The 18,734-nt window shown below is 38.3% G+C and overlaps 2 protein-coding genes and 1 pseudogene across 3 annotated transcripts; all 3 read right to left on the bottom strand.

Annotated features, from left to right (window-relative positions):
- Positions 1-4: 4 nt before the first annotated feature.
- On the bottom strand, positions 5-1,168 carry LOC129411006 (intraflagellar transport protein 52 homolog; annotated as a pseudogene).
- Positions 1,169-3,119: 1,951 nt separating this feature from the next.
- On the bottom strand, positions 3,120-6,193 carry acot8 (acyl-CoA thioesterase 8). The gene is made up of 6 exons (XM_020918575.2): positions 6,038-6,193; positions 4,800-4,936; positions 4,474-4,699; positions 4,241-4,398; positions 3,947-4,138; positions 3,120-3,376 (listed from the first exon to the last, which is right to left on the bottom strand). Exons 1-6 carry the CDS (start codon positions 6,181-6,183, stop codon positions 3,258-3,260), a joined length of 978 nt encoding a protein of 325 aa, XP_020774234.1. The 5' UTR covers positions 6,184-6,193; the 3' UTR covers positions 3,120-3,257.
- A 9,052-nt stretch (positions 6,194-15,245) lies between these two features.
- On the bottom strand, positions 15,246-17,344 carry sp7 (Sp7 transcription factor). Of its 2 annotated transcripts, none has more exons than XM_055160789.1 (2): positions 17,258-17,344; positions 15,246-16,574 (listed from the first exon to the last, which is right to left on the bottom strand). In XM_055160789.1, the coding sequence occupies exons 1-2, from the start codon at positions 17,291-17,293 to the stop codon at positions 15,246-15,248; spliced, it is 1,365 nt and encodes a 454-aa protein (XP_055016764.1). In that variant the 5' UTR covers positions 17,294-17,344. The 2 variants fall into 2 exon arrangements, with proteins under 2 accessions (XP_055016764.1, XP_020774241.1); XM_020918582.1 differs by having other exon boundaries at positions 17,273-17,293.
- Between the last annotated feature and the right edge of the window lie 1,390 nt (positions 17,345-18,734).

Here is an 18,734-nt window from a genome sequence, read left to right as displayed (position 1 = left end):
CACTAAACATATGACAGGAGCCCAGTACAGCTAATTTGCCAGCCTCCTAGAAGAAACAGAGAACAAAATGTATATATTAATCTACATGAACAAATGTAATATTTGTTTTTTTTTTTTTTTTTAATCAACTTACCTTTCCTAGGTAAAAGGCTAAAACAGGTCTGTTAAGGGGGAAACAGACTGAGCCACTTGAAAGAACTGCTACAGCAGGTTTCATTACACTCAGCGTAGCACCATATGGGTAGACAAATGTTAAAGCTCTGTAAAAACCCAATTATCATGAGTTTTTATTTTATTTTATTCAGTACAAAAAATCAAGTTCTGAAAATAGCGGATACATTACTGTGCATTATTCCCCTTTTTCATCTTCTGTAATTCCAGTCATAGCTTTTCCAGTGGCTCGGCTGATTTCTCTACAACAAAAATAGTCTTAAAAAGAAAGTCTTAACAATAATTTGAGATAAAACACAAATTTAAGCAACAAACCTATTCAAGACACCATTGGATACAAGTGCCTCTTTTGGATGGAAGTATTTATAATATACATTCCTCACAACAGCATCTACATGTCATTAAGGATAAAACTAATAAAAAAAAGAAACTCAATCAATCTATAGAAATCTGGCGAACATTTTACAGACATACCACTATTGACCATTATGCCCAAGTCTTCCAGCAGAAAGTTAATATTGGTGTCAAATTTAGATTCTCCTCCTTCACCCAGCATTACAAGTAAATTCCCTCCTTCATCAAGGTAATGTTTAAGTATCTCCATCTGTAAAAGCGGACAGGCAATCAGATAGTTAATGTATTTAGCTGAAATGTGATTTAGATGTGCTTGTATTTTTGACTTAATAATTATTAACCTCTGATGCAGTGAACCTCTCCCTTGGACCAGCAGTGATCCACAATCTACCCCCTTTCATCTTCGCCAATGTCAATTCCTCCTTCATACTTTACATTACAATGATAATGGTATTTTAAAGTCACAGTGGTCACAATACTTGGCCGTGAAAAAGAACACTGCTCACCTCTGAATTTTCCATTGAGCCCTGAGTCTTTTCTGCAGCAATTTCTATCCGTTGTGTGTGATAAACAGTTCCCTCTTCGAAGCATCAAAAATCACCGTGTTATTTTGATCTTTATCCGTTATTGGACCGTGGTGAAGTTAGTTTCACGTCAGACGTTAGATATTCAGTGACGCGTCAACAGCGGAGATGTTCATTGCCTGTGCCCCGCTTGCTCGATCACGGTGCGGGGAACTGTACACCAAAGCTCCGCTGAGTCCGCGGGTTAGGGACCGTCAATAAATTACCATTGCATTGAATGGAGTCTGCTAAAATATATATATAAAGAAATAAAAAAGGGATTGATAAAAAATAAAAAAGGGTTTTATGAAACATTTGTTATTTTTATGTATTTTGAGGCTTAATTAGTTAATGCATTTTTTAAATATCTTCCAGGTCAATTAATCTAAAAACACCAAACCAAGTTGTTATAGTAGTCCTACTCCTCAGGTATCACGCACACCTTTTGGTTTTCCAAATTAACCCTCTGTGGGATTTTTAGGAATTTTTTTCCTTGGAAATCTGTGATTTTTTTTTTCAATAGCTTCTAAGGTAGATGACCTACCAACTCCAAACCAAGTTATTATAGTAATCCTACTCCTCAGGTATCATGCACACCTTTTGGTTTTCCAAATTAACCCTTTGTGGAATTTTTAGGAATTTTTTATCTTGAAAATCTGTGATTTTTGTCAATAGCTTCTCAGGCAGATGACCTACCAACTCCAAACCAAGTTATTATAGTAGTCCTACTCCTCAGGTATCACGCACACCATTTAGTTTTCCAATTTAACCCTTTATGGAATTTTTAGGCATTTTTAATCTTGAAAATCTGTGATTTTTTTCAATACCTTCTAAGGTAGATGACCTACCAACTCCAAACTAAAAATCCCACAAAGGGTTAATTTGAAAAACCAAAAGGTGTGCGTGATACCTGAGGAGTAGGACTACTATAATAACTTAGTTTGGCGTTTTTAGATTAATTGACTTGGAAGATATTGAAAAAATGCATTAACTAATTAACCCTCAAAATACATAAAAATAACAAATATTTTATAAAACGTACATGCACAATCCCTTTTTTGTTTCTTTTTATTTGATTCCCTTTTTCTTTTTTCTTATTTAATTTATTTTATTATTATTATTATTATTAATTTTTTATTTTTTTTTAGCAGACTCCATTCAATGCAATGGTAATTTATTGACGGTTCCTAACCCGCGGACTCAGCGGAGCTTTGGTGTACAGCTCCCCGCACCGTGATCGAGCAAGCGGGCACAGGCAATGAACATCTCCGCTGTTGATGCGTAACTGAATATCTAACGTCGGACGTAAAACTAACTTCACCATGGTCATTATTGGGATTTTCTTGAAGCTGTGAAGCCATAAAGCTAAAGTTGGAAAAGCAAATTTAATTTACTAATTTCTTTGAGATTATGTTAAATTTGAACAAAGGCAAATCAGAAATTGGAATAACTCACCATCTGTTTTTCCTCTGCTTTAACGCACAGTTGAACACTGGCTGTGCACTAACGCTAAACACTCTCTTACGTTATTAAACTTAATCTAATGACTCATGTTTATAAAGGCTGCTAACAGTTAGTTGTATGTACTGTGATGCTAACAAAGCTGTAAAGCACAAGCCTCAACTATTACTGTAGCTAGCCTTATGTGGCTAATGGGACTAACCTTACGTTTGCTAACGTGACGCATTTGTTTCTTTCCACGAATAACTTAGCCTACCTTCATCAATGGTCAAACATCCGGTCTTTCGTCGAGATATATATATAAAAAAAAGGTGAATATTATATGTACTATTACAAGCTTAAGGTTTATGAATGTATCTTTTCCTGTTGCATGATGGGAGATTGTGTGGTAACTAGGGGCGCTAAACCTTAGCAACCGACAAACCAGCTTTGCCGCAAGAGGCCGAGGATCTGACTCTGCCCAACATCAAAACAGAGACAAACTTACACTGACTGTATGCACGATTCTTTCTCATAGTATGTGTATGCGTATATATTCATGAAGGCAACAAATTGTATGAGTCAAACAGCTAAATTCAGCAAACAAACATGTTTTATTTATTTATTTTATAGATTAGTATAAAACATGTTAGCGCATAAATAAATATGTTTTAAAAATAAAATCACAATCAATAGAATTAATTTACTAAAAGTAACATTTACACACAGTTACAGTTTGCTGCTCAGATTTCCTGGTTTCACTCTGAGAACACCTTCTTGTGAACATGAGGCTGCCAGAACCCCATCTCTCCTCCACATTCTGCCATGGACCAGCCCACGGCTGCCTCCTGCAGGACAAAACAAGCTTTTGGCGAGTAATACATGTTATGTGAAAATTATGGCTGATTTTTACTTAAGATTAATTTCTTTAGGGCATTATGTTATATAAAATGCTATACATTAATTGTTAACCAAATTAATAACTGTTTGTTATTTTACCTAACCTGTATTTTATAGTACATATAGTACACATATGTATATTTAGAACTTATGTATATTTGAACAAATGCTATTGTTAATGTGTTGGTGTAAAGGTGGCCCTGTTGTTGCATGAGAGCTCACGAAGAAAATGCTATGCTGACCAGAAGAACATCCTATGCGTGCACACACACACACACGTACACACACATACGTTTTAGACTCTTCCTGGTCCTCTTTAACACTTAAACCAAAAACTAACATTCTTACACCTTCAATGAATGTGGGTCAATCTGTCTGAACCTGCTCAGCTTTAGAGCGACAGTCCTGACTGCTTTTAGGTTTTCAATGCCGCTAAGGAAAAAGTACAAGAGCAAAATGTAATATATAGAATATAAAAAAGTGAATAAACACCAAAACAAAGGTAAACAAGAACAAACCTGCCCATGGGCTTTCACACTCATACAGCATCCACTCATCACTGCGGAAAGTGCTGTGAAACCACATGGCATGGTCCAAGGAGGCAGAGAACAAGACCCTGTGCTTAGGATATGGCAGGAGGGCAGTGCTCAGAAAAGCATAGTCTGATACATATGCAGCAACACAGCAATGCAGTTTCATGTTTCCTTCACCTAAAAAGTCAGAAAAATTTATAAAAATAAGTAATAAGTGTAGCTATTTGGAGGAGGGTCTACCTAAAAGATTCAATTATTTAACCAAATAATGACATTTACCTATAAATCCCCGAGCTCTCACCCAAAATATCAGCTTTGGTTCAGTTATAGTAGCTCTGTTGAATGTTGATGGACTGATTGGCTTTATTTCAATGGGGACCTCACTTGCTAGCAGTTTGTTAAGACCCCGTCTCAGGTTTTCTGTCAGATCCGGTTTGCTGTAAACACAATACAAATCTATTACTTAAACGTCACGTTTTAGAGGAGAGAGTCCAGCGGGTAAGGGCATTTACTTCAAATAAAATTGGATTAGCTCCTCTACAGATGGGAGGTCTTCTGGTGGAGGCACTACAGGCATGGTGAACTGATGCTCAAGAGGACTGGACTGTAAAAGGTGAAAAGAGGCCTGGCAGATGAAGATGGGCTTTCCATGCTGAATTGCTTTGACAGAGCGGACTGAGAAACTGCGACCATCTCTTATGCGCTCCACTTGGTACAGCACTGGCACTTTGGGGTCCCCTAGATCACATAAAAAAGTTGTCATACAGTATATTAAAAAAATTATGTGTAAGGCTTGGGACCTATAAAACCATAAGTTGCAGATCTACTTTTACCATACCTGCTCGTACAAAGTAGCAATGAAGAGAATGTGCGAAGAGACTGTCGCCGACTGATTTTGCTGCTGCCACAAGAGCCTGGCCAACTATTTGACCTCCAAATAGGCGCTGGGTATTGGGAACCCAATGATGTGTCCCTCTTAAAATATAAAAATATACTTGTAGGCCTATTGTTCATATATGGTATTATTAACCTACACACACAGTATTAACATTTGTGTTGTGCTTTTTGTATGAAAAGTGCTCTATAAATAAAGTTTGACTGATTGATTGAACATATAATCCCATCATCAAGAGGGGTCTGGCTATCTCTACCCACCCACTCATCTTTTGTCATGCTCTGAGTGACTGAGATATGGATATAACCATTGATATTGAGGTATAAACTCTCAGAAGCTGCAGATAGTTTTAGTCAGCTGTTGTACATAAACCAAGCCAGGCATGTACCACTTACTCTTTAACAGACATGCCCTGGCTACCAAAGGGCACAGACAAACCATCCCATGTGCTATTGGTCAGTTTTCCAGTTCTAAACATTTTTACAGCTAAGCAGAGTTAAGCAGAGATTTTACTTCAAATATTCAGACATGGCAGTCTACAGCAAAACTCTTTTGATCAAATATACTGTACTCTTTTCTCTTTTCTTTATGTTGTATAATGGCGGTCATCTTAAAGGGCCCGTATTTCACCATTTTCTGATCTATCATATAAAGTTGTTTCCTCATCAGAAACATACCTGAAGTTGTTTTGTTTCATTCACACATGTTTAACTTACAAATCCTGCATATTTAGGCTGAATTCTTTTCTCAAACAGAAAACACTTTGTTCCATTGTTTTTAACTTTTTGTTCTTTTCTTTTTAACACTGTGTTTTCAACTTGCCTGTCTCTACTGAAGTGAAGGAGCTGCTAACTAGAAAACTACCGCTTCATGACATCATAAGGTGGAACAGGGCATTTTGAGCTTTGAAGAAGTAGACAGGGTCACTCAAACATGTGTGATGAAACAAAACACAACTCAACTCCAGGTATGTTATTGAGGAGGTAACAGCATTATAGCAAGGCTTAAAGCTCACAGGAGTCATTTTAGCGTAATATACATTTAATGAGGTTCATGATGACGGCTCTGATAATGTACTTTGCACCCATACAAATGTTTATTTTTAATTAATCAACATGACGCTCAGTTAATACATTGTACTAGGCATCTTTCACAAAAGTTTTCCAGAATTCAAGTCTTACCGGTACAAGTCTACATCAAGTGTCTCTAGGTTTAGGACACTGGTGACTAGAGCCCTCTTGAGATCCTGGGAGAACTTACGGGACTCGTTTGAGTTTAAGTTTTCTTCATTTTCTGCAGATGTCGCTGCACCTCCTTCTTCCGCCATGGTTCTAGTCCTCTTCTTCTTGTCAGCAAAGAAGAAATCACACATTAAGCGTTTTGCTCATTAAGGCCCCCTGCAGGAGTAAAGCAGAATTACACACATTGGGAGGAGCTTTACAAACCTCTTTGAGAAATATTCAAATGACGAGAAATTGAAATAAATACAAAGGATAATAATATTGACAAACCTATGGTAACATTTACACAGTTTTACACGGGTAGCATCATACTTCCATGAGTAGCACCCACACATCCTCAGCCCTCTCTCTTCAACTTTCTGTTTATTCCGCAATTTTAGGCTAGGCTAATTCTTCTGAGCGCAACAAGCAGAGGAGACCGGGGCATGTCACACTGGGTAATTTTTCACACTGCATTTGTTTTCAAAAACAATATGTTTGATCTATAAATGAAAGCGCATAAACTATTAGTGTGTGTGTGTGTTTTTTTAACACTATACTGTCATGATATTTGATGTTTGTCTGCCTGAGAAGCATCCAGAAAAGCATTAGTTGACTTAGTTGCAAGTGAAAAATAAAATATCAGTAGCTGAGAATTATTTTCAAAGCCATTTCAAAGAATATACATGTTTAAATATTTAATAAACAGTATATTCTGGGTCTTGGGCCAGTTTTGCGCGCCCTCTTGTGGTCATTGTTAAAACTGCCTTGGGTTCATATTTAAACCTGTCACAGCCTTTGGCTTTTTGGGTTAAACCTGTATAATGCGTTTTCAGTATTTTTTAATTTTTCCTTGTTAACAGATCTTTTAAGAGGTGCTTTTTGAAAGCCCCACCTAAATGATTGTTCACATTTAAATAAATGCCACTGTTTTTTTATGATGTTCTTAAATTCCTCAGCAGGTTTTGAGTGCAGAGTTTAGCTATTTTATGTTGACCCTAAGAAGATCAGACCTTTGTTTGCATCTTTGTGACAGCATCATTCTAAAGGCATCATCACACCAGACTTTCCTTTGGCCTTTCTTGGCACTGAAGCCCCTGGGTGCTCTTGCTTTGTCAAAATTATCAATAGATATCTTCAGCTGTGAATAGTATGAATTCTATTTTCTCTGCATCTACAATATAATGTGTTTCCTTTTTTGTGTGTGTTTTGATGGCGCTCTTGTGGCTGCACTGCGCTGTGGTGAGGCAGGACTTCAAGTGGTGCTCCTGTGTTATTTTTGGCACAAGCAGCGGTTGGTGGCTCTGGAGCAGAAAGGAGAGACAGAGGGGGATCGCATGGAGTCCAAACCAAGACTGTCTGAAGGATTTGCTTTGTAAGGATTAGAGATATATTTCATTTTTGTCATCTGAATGGATAGAATTGTTATGTATACTGTGGACACAGTCATGTAGAAATTTATAAAATACAATTACAACAACTGACCCACAATCGACAGTCCAATAAGTTGTTATTTTAGTTAAAGTCCTGAATAATACAGTTTCTACTAGGTTATTCAAATTTTTCTCTGAGGAACCAGCTGGAGGTCCTTGAATTCATTTACAGTAAATCAGTACAAATAATGTAAAGATCCTGTCAATAGGGATCAAAGAGTGCTAAAACATGTCTAAAATGTCTTGGTTGAGCACATAAAAAGAATGGTCTTCAGTATCTTGAACGAGGGACAATGTTCAGGATTGGGTTAAGACATAAGACATAAGCCACAGGATAATGGACTTTAATAAGTTTATTCACAGTGGGGCCTTAATTCTGATAACTTAACTAAAATATATGTCTTTGACAGCAGGCGTACCTAGAGAGGAGGAACCAAGGATGCCATCGGCTTAGTTCCTTATTTCATACCTACAACCTCCTAACTGTGAGTGACAATGCGTTACACACCCTATTACAAATATTCATCATCAGTTGTAATCTATAGGCAGTAGTTTAACACATTTTGGTTAACATATCCTTAACAAGACAGTTAAGGATTATCTCTAAACTTATGGCAGTATTTATTGGTATAGAGAGAATCTGTATGTTGGTTTTCATATGGTGTACAGACAAACATTTTTCTGATTGATTAGCTTGCTTTACAATCTAATTTGGAAAATGACTCAGTATAATAATGTATTTGTATAGAAAATCATTATCAATTAAAGGTTAATATTTGAACATTTTATTTGTTTATTAACTATGGCAGTTGTGTTTTGTTTCATTTCCTCTCATCTTTGTAAGCTGGCTCCTTCTCCTGAATCTTTTATTTACTGTTCAGTAAATATAATAGTTTGCCTTGACCTGTCATATGTATAAATCAGATTGCTCCACGATACTGTTCCACCATAGTTTTCATTACATAGGAACAGTTTTTCAGTCAAGCACTTTGTAAATGCTTTGTGGGAGTCTGACTAAGGCATGCTGTCTACAACCATGCAACATCCAGTGTCAGCCATTATTGCTCCTCCTTATGCACTTCTGAAAACAGCTTTTGAAAAAATAATTCTCCAACTCGGCTTTTGGCCCTGGATCAAGAGAACATTATTTCTCCACTTTATTTATTTATATATTGTGGTGGTAAGTTGTAGTGTGTGTGTCCGTGCAGTAAGATTTCAGAGTGTGTGTCTGTGTGTGTGTGCGTTAAGCCACATAGATATTTCAATTTCTTCAGAATATTAAATAAACATGCAGCAGCAGCCTCAGTGCCAGTGGCTTAGGGGTTGGATGGGGGGTGGTGCTGGCGGTTAAAGGGGGGACGAGGGGGGATAGGCTCTGGGGGGGTGGGAGCACTCATGGTCAGAGGACCCACAGGACACAGTGGCGCCTCGCACTGGAGGACTTCTGAACCACCACACTTCTCCAACAAAACCCTGCCAGCCCTGGATCCAACTACACATCCTCAGCCCTCACTTTTGCTCTTTCGTCTCTAGCTCCTTCGAGACTCTTAAGTATTCTTATTTTGCTGATATCATTAGTTTTTCTGTACAGTCGGCCCATGTATGAAAAAGATTGAGTAAATTTCATTATTGTTGTGTGTTCTTCTATTCGTAACTTCTGTGTAGTCTTTAAAAAAAATTCTCCTCCCTGTAAATGTTCCAAGGAAGTACTTAGTGGCTTGAGTTGAAAAAGAAAGGTTTGGGCAGCATGTCAGTCAGAATAACACAGAGAGAGTGGGTTTCATAGGGAAAAAGCAGTTTGTGCATCAAGCAGATCTTTGGTCCATCAGCTTACTTTGTATATGCCAAAATGTTCAAGTAAGTAAGTTCGCAAAGCAAGAAGTTAGTATTATATTTACTGTATGAACATGCCTTGTGGTCTTCAAACCATATTCATAGTGGTGATAGAAGCTGGGCCTATTTAATATTTCACTTTCTTCTAAATGAATAGATTTTATTTAACAAAACTGTACTTGTTCAGTTGTAAACAGATACTCTTTTATGTTAGTTACAGAAACATTAGTTTAAAGAACAACAAAAAAAAAAGTATGGTAATTCAATTTCACTCTCTCATCCCTGTACTTACATACCCCTGCTACTTCTGAGGTGTTTTTAACTGCACTTACTGCTTCACATCACTACACTCAGCTACTATGATATTGCTCTTGTGTTGAAGTAATACTTAAAAACCTGACCTTTATTTCTTCTAGCAGAAAAACTGCTAGAAGAAAAACTAGAAATAAAAGTCAGGTACAAGAGTGATGGCCTTTAAGCAGTTATTACATTTTATTTTACTTGTTTTGAGAGAGCTTTTACTTTCTGTTTAAAATGACGAGTGGTATCTTATGGTACTATTAATTGGATAAATATGACAACAACTTTGGATGTGTTACAAATGTGATTAACTGTTTCCATACCATAAGATAATATCCACTGTCAAACACCATACATGAAGTGGATATATATCTAAGTTTATAAGTGTCACACAAGCCATTTTCTTAACTTTGTTTTTTCTGGAAGTAATTTGTCATCCGGAGGTCATTAAACGGGGGGCAGATTATATTTTAAAAGAGGCACACAGGCACCCACATGCCTCCTTCAACTCCTATAAACAAAATGGGCTCATTTAGTGGTCCTCTTGGTCTATTGGACGACATAGGAGGGGTTCTTTTTAAACTTTAAAGACATTTGTAACCTAAAAATGACTTTGCCATGTAGTAAAATAGTGGATTAGAAGATCAAAATGGCAGCACTAAAAGGGTTGATGATGCCATTCTCATAAAGCCAAGTTTGTTTGCAGAGCTGAGAGGGTGGTCTAACCTCCCTTACCACTGTAATAATAGCTCCAATCATATGGTGGATAGGGAAAGGAAGTATGAAGATGTTTATCAAGATGTCCAACCAACAATACATTTGGATAGGACATGCAATAATCAGTGGTGGAAGAAATACTCAGTTTGGTAAAAGTACAGATGCCAGAGCAAAAAAACAAATTAAAAAAATACTCCAGTAAAAGCATCACATGAACAAATCTACTTAAGTAAAAATACCCCTTTTAAAATGTACTTAACGAGTAAAAAGTATGTAGAATTTTGTTCTACAGAAACATGTGAACTGAATGTTTTTTTCATAGCTGTTTTTATTTATACATTTTTGTTTGTGGAAACTGAGAATGTGTTAAAATAAACCCCTCAGGCTTTTCAGTAAAAAAAAAATCTTTTCAGTCCAGTTAAAAAATATAGTGGAATAGAAATTACAGATACCTACTCTCATATGTAGGGAAGTAAAAGTACATAGTAGTAAGTAATGTTGTGTTCCACCACTGGCAATAATACATGTAATTTTGACTAAGTTAGTGTTTTTATCACTCTTGTACCTCAGCCCGTCCAGGTACTTGACTAAATGCTCATAGTTTATAGCACCAATCAACCAAATAAATAAATAAATACGTAAATGTTATATGGTAGAAGTGTTAGAAATAAAGCATGATGATGTCGTCACAAAAGAACAGCCCACAGGGAGTTTCCTCCTCTGATGGTTGGAAAGGATAAGCTGTATAGACATGTTGTATTCCCACTAACCCAAGCCTTTGTCCTTTCTTATCTGTAGTTGGGCTGTTTAAATGCTGACCTCCTGCGTTGCCGGGGTCACGTTATGGTTCAACCCTGGTTCACTCAGGTCAGTTTACCTTTTTGTCTTTTACTGAAAACTGCATATGTGCTGATTGTTGAGCCCTGAGGTGAACCTGCAGACACCTGTGCTTTTGTCCTGCTCCCCCATATCCCCCCACTCACACTCATACCCCCTCTGGCTTTTAGCAGGCACCCACGCCCCAGGCCATGCAGCTCTTCACTGTTGTCTGTTTGTTACATAGGCCTGTCACAACAACTAATTTTGAAGTACGATATATAGCTACTTGTGGTGGATGAAGTATTTGATTTTGTTACTTAAGTAAAAGTACAGATACTGGGGCAAAAAGTACTCAAGTAAATGTATAACATGAAAAAATCTACTTAAGTAAAGTACCTGTTTAAAAATGTAAAGTAAAAGTATTTTGCTGAGATTTTTAGAACAATTAAAAGTTGAAGTGATAAAGAATTTAGCTCAGCCAGTTTAAAAGAATTTAAACTCATCCATTTCAGTTGGTCTCAAAAAGAAAAATATTTTTTACTTTTCAGTCCAGATCTAAATTCTAGTGGAGTAGAAAGTACAGATGCATATTCTCAAATGTTGCGAAGTAAAAGAGTATCCAATGTAAAATGTACTTTCTACATTAAGTTAAGTACTTCAGTATTGTACTTTTTTACTTCATTACCTTCATTACCTATATTAAAAATATCCTGAAAAACAATAATATTGAAACTACTTAATACCACTGACACAGCAGGATTATCCCAGTGAATGTTTTTCTGCGTGAACCTTATTGTAAATAATGTGGCCAGCAATAGTGGCACAATTAAATGAATTCTAGTAACTATAAAGTGTCTGTATAATAAAGTATATGTTTATTATTCAACCAACTCAAATGTTACCATAGAGGCTTAATACTACAAGAAAAAGTAATTAAAAAACAACACCCAATCATTATTGAGCCTGAAAAAATGTTGTTCTTTCTGTCATATACTGATGATAAATTGAGATAGGAATTAACGTAATATGCATATTGTTACGACATAGATTCTGACCAGGAGAACTGTGGTAGCCTGTATATTTTTCTGTTGACTCTTTTCTGTTAGCTCAAAAGTCAAAATATAGCAGTATCACTAGAAATTGTACCATATCACTTTGTTTTGTTATGGACACCTTTCTAGAATAATTTGACAGCATTGGACTTGAGTGACTGCAGAATTTGTGTTGTGCATGTGGAGAGAGGGGTCGGACTCTTTGTGTTAGTTTTTTTCCTTCTTGTTTTATTAAATATTAAATTCAGTGTTTGCTTTTACACAACGAAATGCACAACTTACTAGATGAAGTTTACATCCAGTGCTTTGTACTGAGAATGTAGTATCTTTATTAGGGAATGTTCTTATTCAAGAGATTAAGCTTGCAACTGCATACTGGTATTTGGTCCTTGGGAAATAGACTTTGTCTCTTCAGTGTGCGTGGATATAGTTTGGATAGGAAGGGCATCTGTTGTAAAAATCTGCTTTATTACCAAGTTTGCCAATTTAGTGACAGACTTGCCTTTTGTCTTTTGTTATTGTCAAAGTTGAGATTAGGGATGCTTTTAGCGGGTGTCCTTCTATACCCTTCATGATGCCATAACGCTGGTGAGGGGTGCAAAAGTCTAATACATATGGAACCGATTGTCCAAGCATTGTATTTTTTTCTTTTTTGTGGTCTTATTTGAAGCAACACTTACTGTTTCCTAGCTTCCTAAATAAAAGAAGTAAAAATAAAGCTAAAGGCTGTGTCACCACAAGTGTTGAGGGAACCAGTAGCAGCATGGTGCTGTGGAAAGCCACTGACGGTCTTCCCAACCCCCCCACCCTGACACACCCAGGCCAGCCCCTGCTCCTCCTGTGGGGCTTTTATGTTGTGGAGTGGACCGTGCGCCCACTTCAGACCACCATAAACATGTCGGGGCCTGATGACAGAGCGGTCGAGGGACGTTTTATATAAATTGACCTCAAGTACAGCTCATTAGAAGCCCTAAATTGGAACCATGCAGCCTGGGGTGTATAAACGCTCCAGCCACTCTTCAGGTCATGTCTGCAACTTCTAGCATAGTTAGATTTAATGGTATGACTTATCTATAATGTTCAAATGACGACTGGACATATTGTCACTTATGTTTGTTCACAAAAGATCAGCTTTAGAACAAAACTAAAGCAACAGCCTTCCATACATTGAACCTGTTATGGGCAGGTTCATTATTCAGTATTCATTATAATATTTTTTTCTGTTCAGTTGTATATTTTTAGATCCCCCATATTATAAAACATGAAAAATGAAATGACTAGTCCTATTTTTTACACTGCATGGGGTGGCACGCACTACAAGGAGGAGGAACTGGTGCATGCTTGATAATAATGTGCAAAAGTTTACTTACAGCTTTTATGTCTGATTCCTTTACTCACTCTCCTTTCAACATATGTTTAAGCTTCACTAGCACATATTCACTGACTTTACACACCTTTTATGTGTTTCAAACATGCAAAATTAAATTTCTTGGCAACGTATGACTTTGTTTCTCATTTTCAGAGTTGACATCTGCTGTTTTTTCCTTAGGCTATCTTGCCTTTAATGCCATGTGGTCACTCAATCCACCCTCTTCAAGTATTTTTATTGGTTTGAAATGGCCTAAGTGACCTAACTGGAAACTCTGCCGAAAGCTGAATGAGACAGTGTCACATGTTGTGAACTTGCAAATGCAGAGGACAAGTGCATTTCTACCACATTTCACTGAAGAGTTATGTTCTTGAATTTTCTGCCCGCATCTCACCATTCTTTAATTGGGATCTTTTGTTTGACCGCCTCCCTCAATAGACAATGAAAGGACATCTCCCCTCTCCCAATCTCTCCTCTTCACTGAGCATCATAATTACCCCTGCCATAGAGGTGAGTGTAACTACAGTGCTCCCTCAAAGACAGTCATTGTGCAGAGTGGAGACCTCACTTGAGTGGATGGCTTTGTTTGTGCTGCTAAAGATAATGAAACTATTTATGAAAAGTTAGAGAAGTGAGATGAGATAAAGTCATCATTAAACCAAGATAAAACACCAGAAAATGCATTTTAAATATATTTACTTTTTTAGAAGCACCGAGAAGTGATTGCTCATCACCGCTAAAAACATGTACATCTTTATGGCACCATTTATAGTTACAGTGAAAATTCCACCTAAAATGTGAGCATAAAAGCATTTCAGTTGAATGTAAAATGATCATTTGACTTCTTGGTAAGAAAAATAGACATCTTTGTTGTCAAAATCTAACAAACTGACACTGAAGAGAGAAAGGCAACACATCTTATATCATATAATATGGTTACATAGGAGAAAATTGTTGTTTTGTGCCAGATGTGGAAGACTTCACAATTGAAGATTTATAAAAACAAACACATGCAACATCAAGATCTATAAATAAACCTTTAGGACATGGCCCAAATACAGCCATGTTTAGACAAATAAATAAAAGTTCTTAATTTATTGTGAATTTTAAGATTGGACAGCTACATCCTGCTTTTGTTAAGGCACAATATTTTTAAAGGCTGCAAAATAATGTATAATTTAAGTCATAAATTAGATTTGTATTGTATGTAAATATGACATTAAATAAGAAAACAAAAATACAGTAAATTCCAAATATTCAACACAAAACAAAAATACAAAAGTTAACATTGAGCCACAGTTCTACATCAGTTATAGCCTTGCAGTGTCTTAAATAGCCCACTGCTGAGTCCCTTTTCCCAGTGGTTTGTGTCAGGTAAAGGCAGGTTGTGCTCTGAGCGTCAAAACTTTTATTTTCATGTCTTTTCAGCATGTCATCTGATTCTGTGTTTACACGTGTACTGTGTCTCATGTCCACAATGTACTCATAATGTCTGTGTGGTCCACAGATAATGAAGTGATTGCTACCTTCTGCATGCACAGTCACTTATTTCATTAACCCTTCCAAAAGTCCATCTGTTGTCTCATGTTCTCTTGTTTGCCATAACAAACTCCAGCTGTGTCCATAAACATGTCTGCACAGCTCACTTAAATCTCCAATAGTCCACTGCTGTTGTCCACTCCATTGGTTGTTTTATCATCTCCGTTTGGGATGGGGTCAGAGGTGGAGTTGGAAGGCACTGTACCAGTGTTCATCTCACTGGGGTCCTCACTGCGAGGGTCTGTCTCTCCCTCCACACTTTTGCCCTGCAGAGCGGACTCAGCATGGGTCTTCTGGTGTTTGGAGAGGTGGTCACTGCGAGTGAAGCGCTTGTTACACAACAAGCAGGTGAACTTCTTCTCTCGGGTGTGGGTGCGCACGTGCCGCTCCAGCTCATCAGAGCGGGTGAAGCGCTTGCCACAGAACAGCCAGTTGCACACAAAGGGTCTCTCCCCAGTGTGCCAGCGCAGGTGGGCTTTCAGGTGGGATGCCTTCCCGTAAACCTTCCCACAGCCTGGAATATGGCAGCTGTGGACAGGTTTCTTCCTTAAGGAGGCGGCCGAGGCCCCCAGCCGCTCCAGCTCTTGGCAGTTGGGGCAGTCACATGAAGACCTTGTGGGTGCAGCACCTCCGCTGTAGCCCCCTGCTCCTCTCGCAGGTTTGAGCCCCATTTGGCTCTCGATCAGCCCTGTGCTGGCCACAGGCTTGGGCTTGTACATGTCCTGGGGCAGCATGTGCTGTGAGGGCTGTAGGAGGTGAGAGGAGGAGCCCAGGCCCACAGAAGGGTATGGGGCTGGGTTTAAGGGGGTGAATTCGGTGCTATAGCTGGGCATCTGTGGGCTGAGTGAAGCTTGGGGGGCCACTGTCTGCAGTGAGGCCTGGAGCCCTGCATCTGACTGGGGCTGCGTGGCTGACAGCCAGTTGGAGTTGGGGTGGACATCCCACCAGGAGGACGTGGCATTGGCAGGGGCAGTAGTGATGCCCGGGATGCCAGCCTTGTACCAGGAGCCATACGGATGTGTCATGTCCAAAGAGGTATACACACTGGTCAGGCAGTCAGCCGTGGCGTGGGCCTTAGACACTAACAGAGAGGGGTCCTGGGACGCTGAGGTCTGGAAGGAGTGGGAGAAAGGATTGTACTCAGAAGTGTAGCCTCCAGCTGAAGGAGGGGGGCTCCCTGTTGGGGTGAGGAGCCCGCTGCTGCCTCCTCCACTTGTGGTGAAGGAGCCAGTGTAGGAGTCCGCCAGGCCAGTGTCTGCGGTGCGGCCGTTTTTGGCTGCCTGAAGGTCAGAGGTCATGATGTATGGTTTCTTTACTGGCGAGGTACTGCCGTTCTTACCGGGGGTGGCTGTGTCCCTGACGGGGCTGGTGCTGCCGAACTTATTACAGGTAGCAGTTAACATAGCCAGGGGACTGGAGCCATAGCGTGCATCTTCCTGTGAGCAGAGATAAGAGCAGTGAGACTCAATGTCTGCAGGAAGCAGCTCGGTGCTGCTTCTGTCAGTGTCAACACTAATAAAAAACTTATGTCTGAGTGCCACTGCGGGCTCTTCCTGCTCTCCCCCTTTTCAAAGTGGTCAGGCCGAGTTTCAAGCAGTCAATGCAAATGTTTGTGATGGTTCTGCTCGTCTCAGGATTCCCCCACGACTATTGTTTCACTTAAACCACTGTCTCCATCCCTTTCTTATTAGTGCATTAGTGTCAAAATATTTCACTAGACTACAAAATATAGGCCCACACTTAAGAGAAATCCCATCAATTGACTTGGTACAGAAATACCAGTCAAATACACATTTTAGTTATCATGATTTAAAGCCTCCAGATATACCTCCAGATGAAGATATCTGTTTTTAACAGTATGACGCTGTGCATGATCACATTTAATTGTATTAACTAAGACTTAGTTAAGCCTTTAAGTTGTTTTAAATATTGTTTTATATCAGTCATCTTGAGTGAGTAAATTCACTGTAAAGGCTTTTTCCTAAACAAAACTACTGTCCAACTGCGTAATCAAAAGAATAGTTGTGAATTACATTGTAATTCACAACTCAAAACATAAATCTAATGCAATATGCATTACAAATCTAATATAATAAGAAAGTAATAAAAGTTTACTTACAATTACATTCCCTACCTCCAGAATAGATGCGGCCATCCCTGAGTACAAAAATCCTGTGGAAGTGGAGGAGAGCAGAGGAGAGGCGCTCTCTGGGTCCCAGTTCAGACAGTGTGGAAGAAACTGGCCACTAACGTGGGGAAGTGTTTTGAGGCACGGGAAGCCCGCCCCCTAATTACAGCCTCTGAACTCTTTGAAGACTCACTAAAGAGCAATAAAAACTAAAGCCACGGGAGAAACGTAACGTGATTGGAGGGGAAAAGAACAGCCCACCCTCCCAAACTGGCAGCAGCCAATCACATTTCAAGATAAACGCATGAATGGGTTACTCATCAATCACCACGCTGACTTTATATTTCAATTTTACTTACTTTATTTTTTCACTGGGATTTGTCCACAGGCGCCTGAAAGAAAGACACTTTTAAACACAATCTTTCTGAGAAATGTTGAAAAAAAAATCATACAACCTTGGTCAATTTAACAAGGAATGCAAGCAAAGAACAGGTAGATTGAGAGACTAATGTATTTAGTTCAAAAATATTGTAAAGTGAAATGGTCTTTTCCATTACATATATATTTAAACTGAAGTTTGAATTGAATTGAAAAGGTAGCTTCAATTACTTACTTAATGGGAAATGGTGTTCAGTATAGAAATAGTATAATAACAACATAGGGCCTAATACGAAATAATACACTGAATGAAGATAATGACTCACTGAACTCTTCAACAATTTCAAGTAAAGTCCCACTGTGCCTACATGTGCTCTTTAGGATCTACATAAAAAAAAATCATGATTCACTTCACTATCTGATTGGTCTGTTTTTTGTGAAGTAAATACTTTTTTATGTGGCTAATAAAATCTAATGTTGTGGACATGGATGTTATCGTTAAAGACCCCCAATTGCAAGGTTCTTTAGTAACACATTTCACTCGAGTTCATTTGAGTATTTTGTAGCAGTAGTTTTATTACCACCTATGTCTACATGGTAACAATGTAATTTTTTTTATTGCTTTTAAAGAGTAAACTATGTCCTTTTCTTTTTGTTTCAAAATAAAACAATTTAACTAGTTGGTTTATATTTTATTCACCATACTTTCACTTGAGTAAATCATTTGGATAAAAACTTTTTACTTGAGTATTTTTAAATGTAGGAATACTTTAATTTTATAGCAGTTTTAGCTCCTCTGTACCCACCACATTTAAATAGCATACACTATAACACATTTCCATGTCAAATGTAGCTGGAATAGCTATCATGCGGCCGCCAGGACAGTGTGGCGTGGTGGTGTAAAAGATCCATGTTATTAGGCTCATTATTGCAAATGCGCCGTAAATAAGATGTGAAAAGCCGACTTAGGAGCTTTCCTGTGAGAGAGGAAAAATAACAATGAACATGTAGCCGTAGCCCGTGCCACATAAATCTGCACCAGATTTTATGATAGTGGGTTCAAGCCTCTCTCTGTTTCCAATATTCTTAA

The sequence above is a fragment of the Boleophthalmus pectinirostris genome, unplaced genomic scaffold (assembly GCF_026225935.1).
Source record: "Boleophthalmus pectinirostris isolate CB_2022bp ecotype Guang Dong unplaced genomic scaffold, ASM2622593v1 HiC_scaffold_3, whole genome shotgun sequence".
NCBI classification, from domain to species: Eukaryota; Metazoa; Chordata; class Actinopteri; order Gobiiformes; family Gobiidae; genus Boleophthalmus; species Boleophthalmus pectinirostris.
The sequence above is the reverse complement of the archived record's forward strand: the minus strand, read 5'-3'. Positions and strand labels throughout refer to the sequence as shown.

What these genes read in the sequence shown, in the direction of transcription:
- acot8 (XM_020918575.2), bottom strand. Translation starts at nt 6,183, where the DNA reads ATGGCGGAAGAAGGAGGTGCAGCGACATCTGCAGAAAATGAAGAAAAC. An exon ending in CTTGATGTAGACTTGTACCG is followed by an intron (nt 4,937 to 6,037) that starts GTAAGACTTGAA and finishes TTATATTTTAAG; the next exon opens with AGGGACACATCATTGGGTTC. An exon ending in CTAATCCAATTTTATTTGAA is followed by an intron (nt 4,399 to 4,473) that starts GTAAATGCCCTT and finishes TTGTGTTTACAG; the next exon opens with CAAACCGGATCTGACAGAAA.
- sp7 (XM_055160789.1), bottom strand. Translation starts at nt 17,293, where the DNA reads ATGGCCGCATCTATTCTGGAGGTAGGGAATGTAATT. An exon ending in TGGAGGTAGGGAATGTAATT is followed by an intron (nt 16,575 to 17,257) that starts GTAAGTAAACTT and finishes CTCTGCTCACAG; the next exon opens with GAAGATGCACGCTATGGCTC.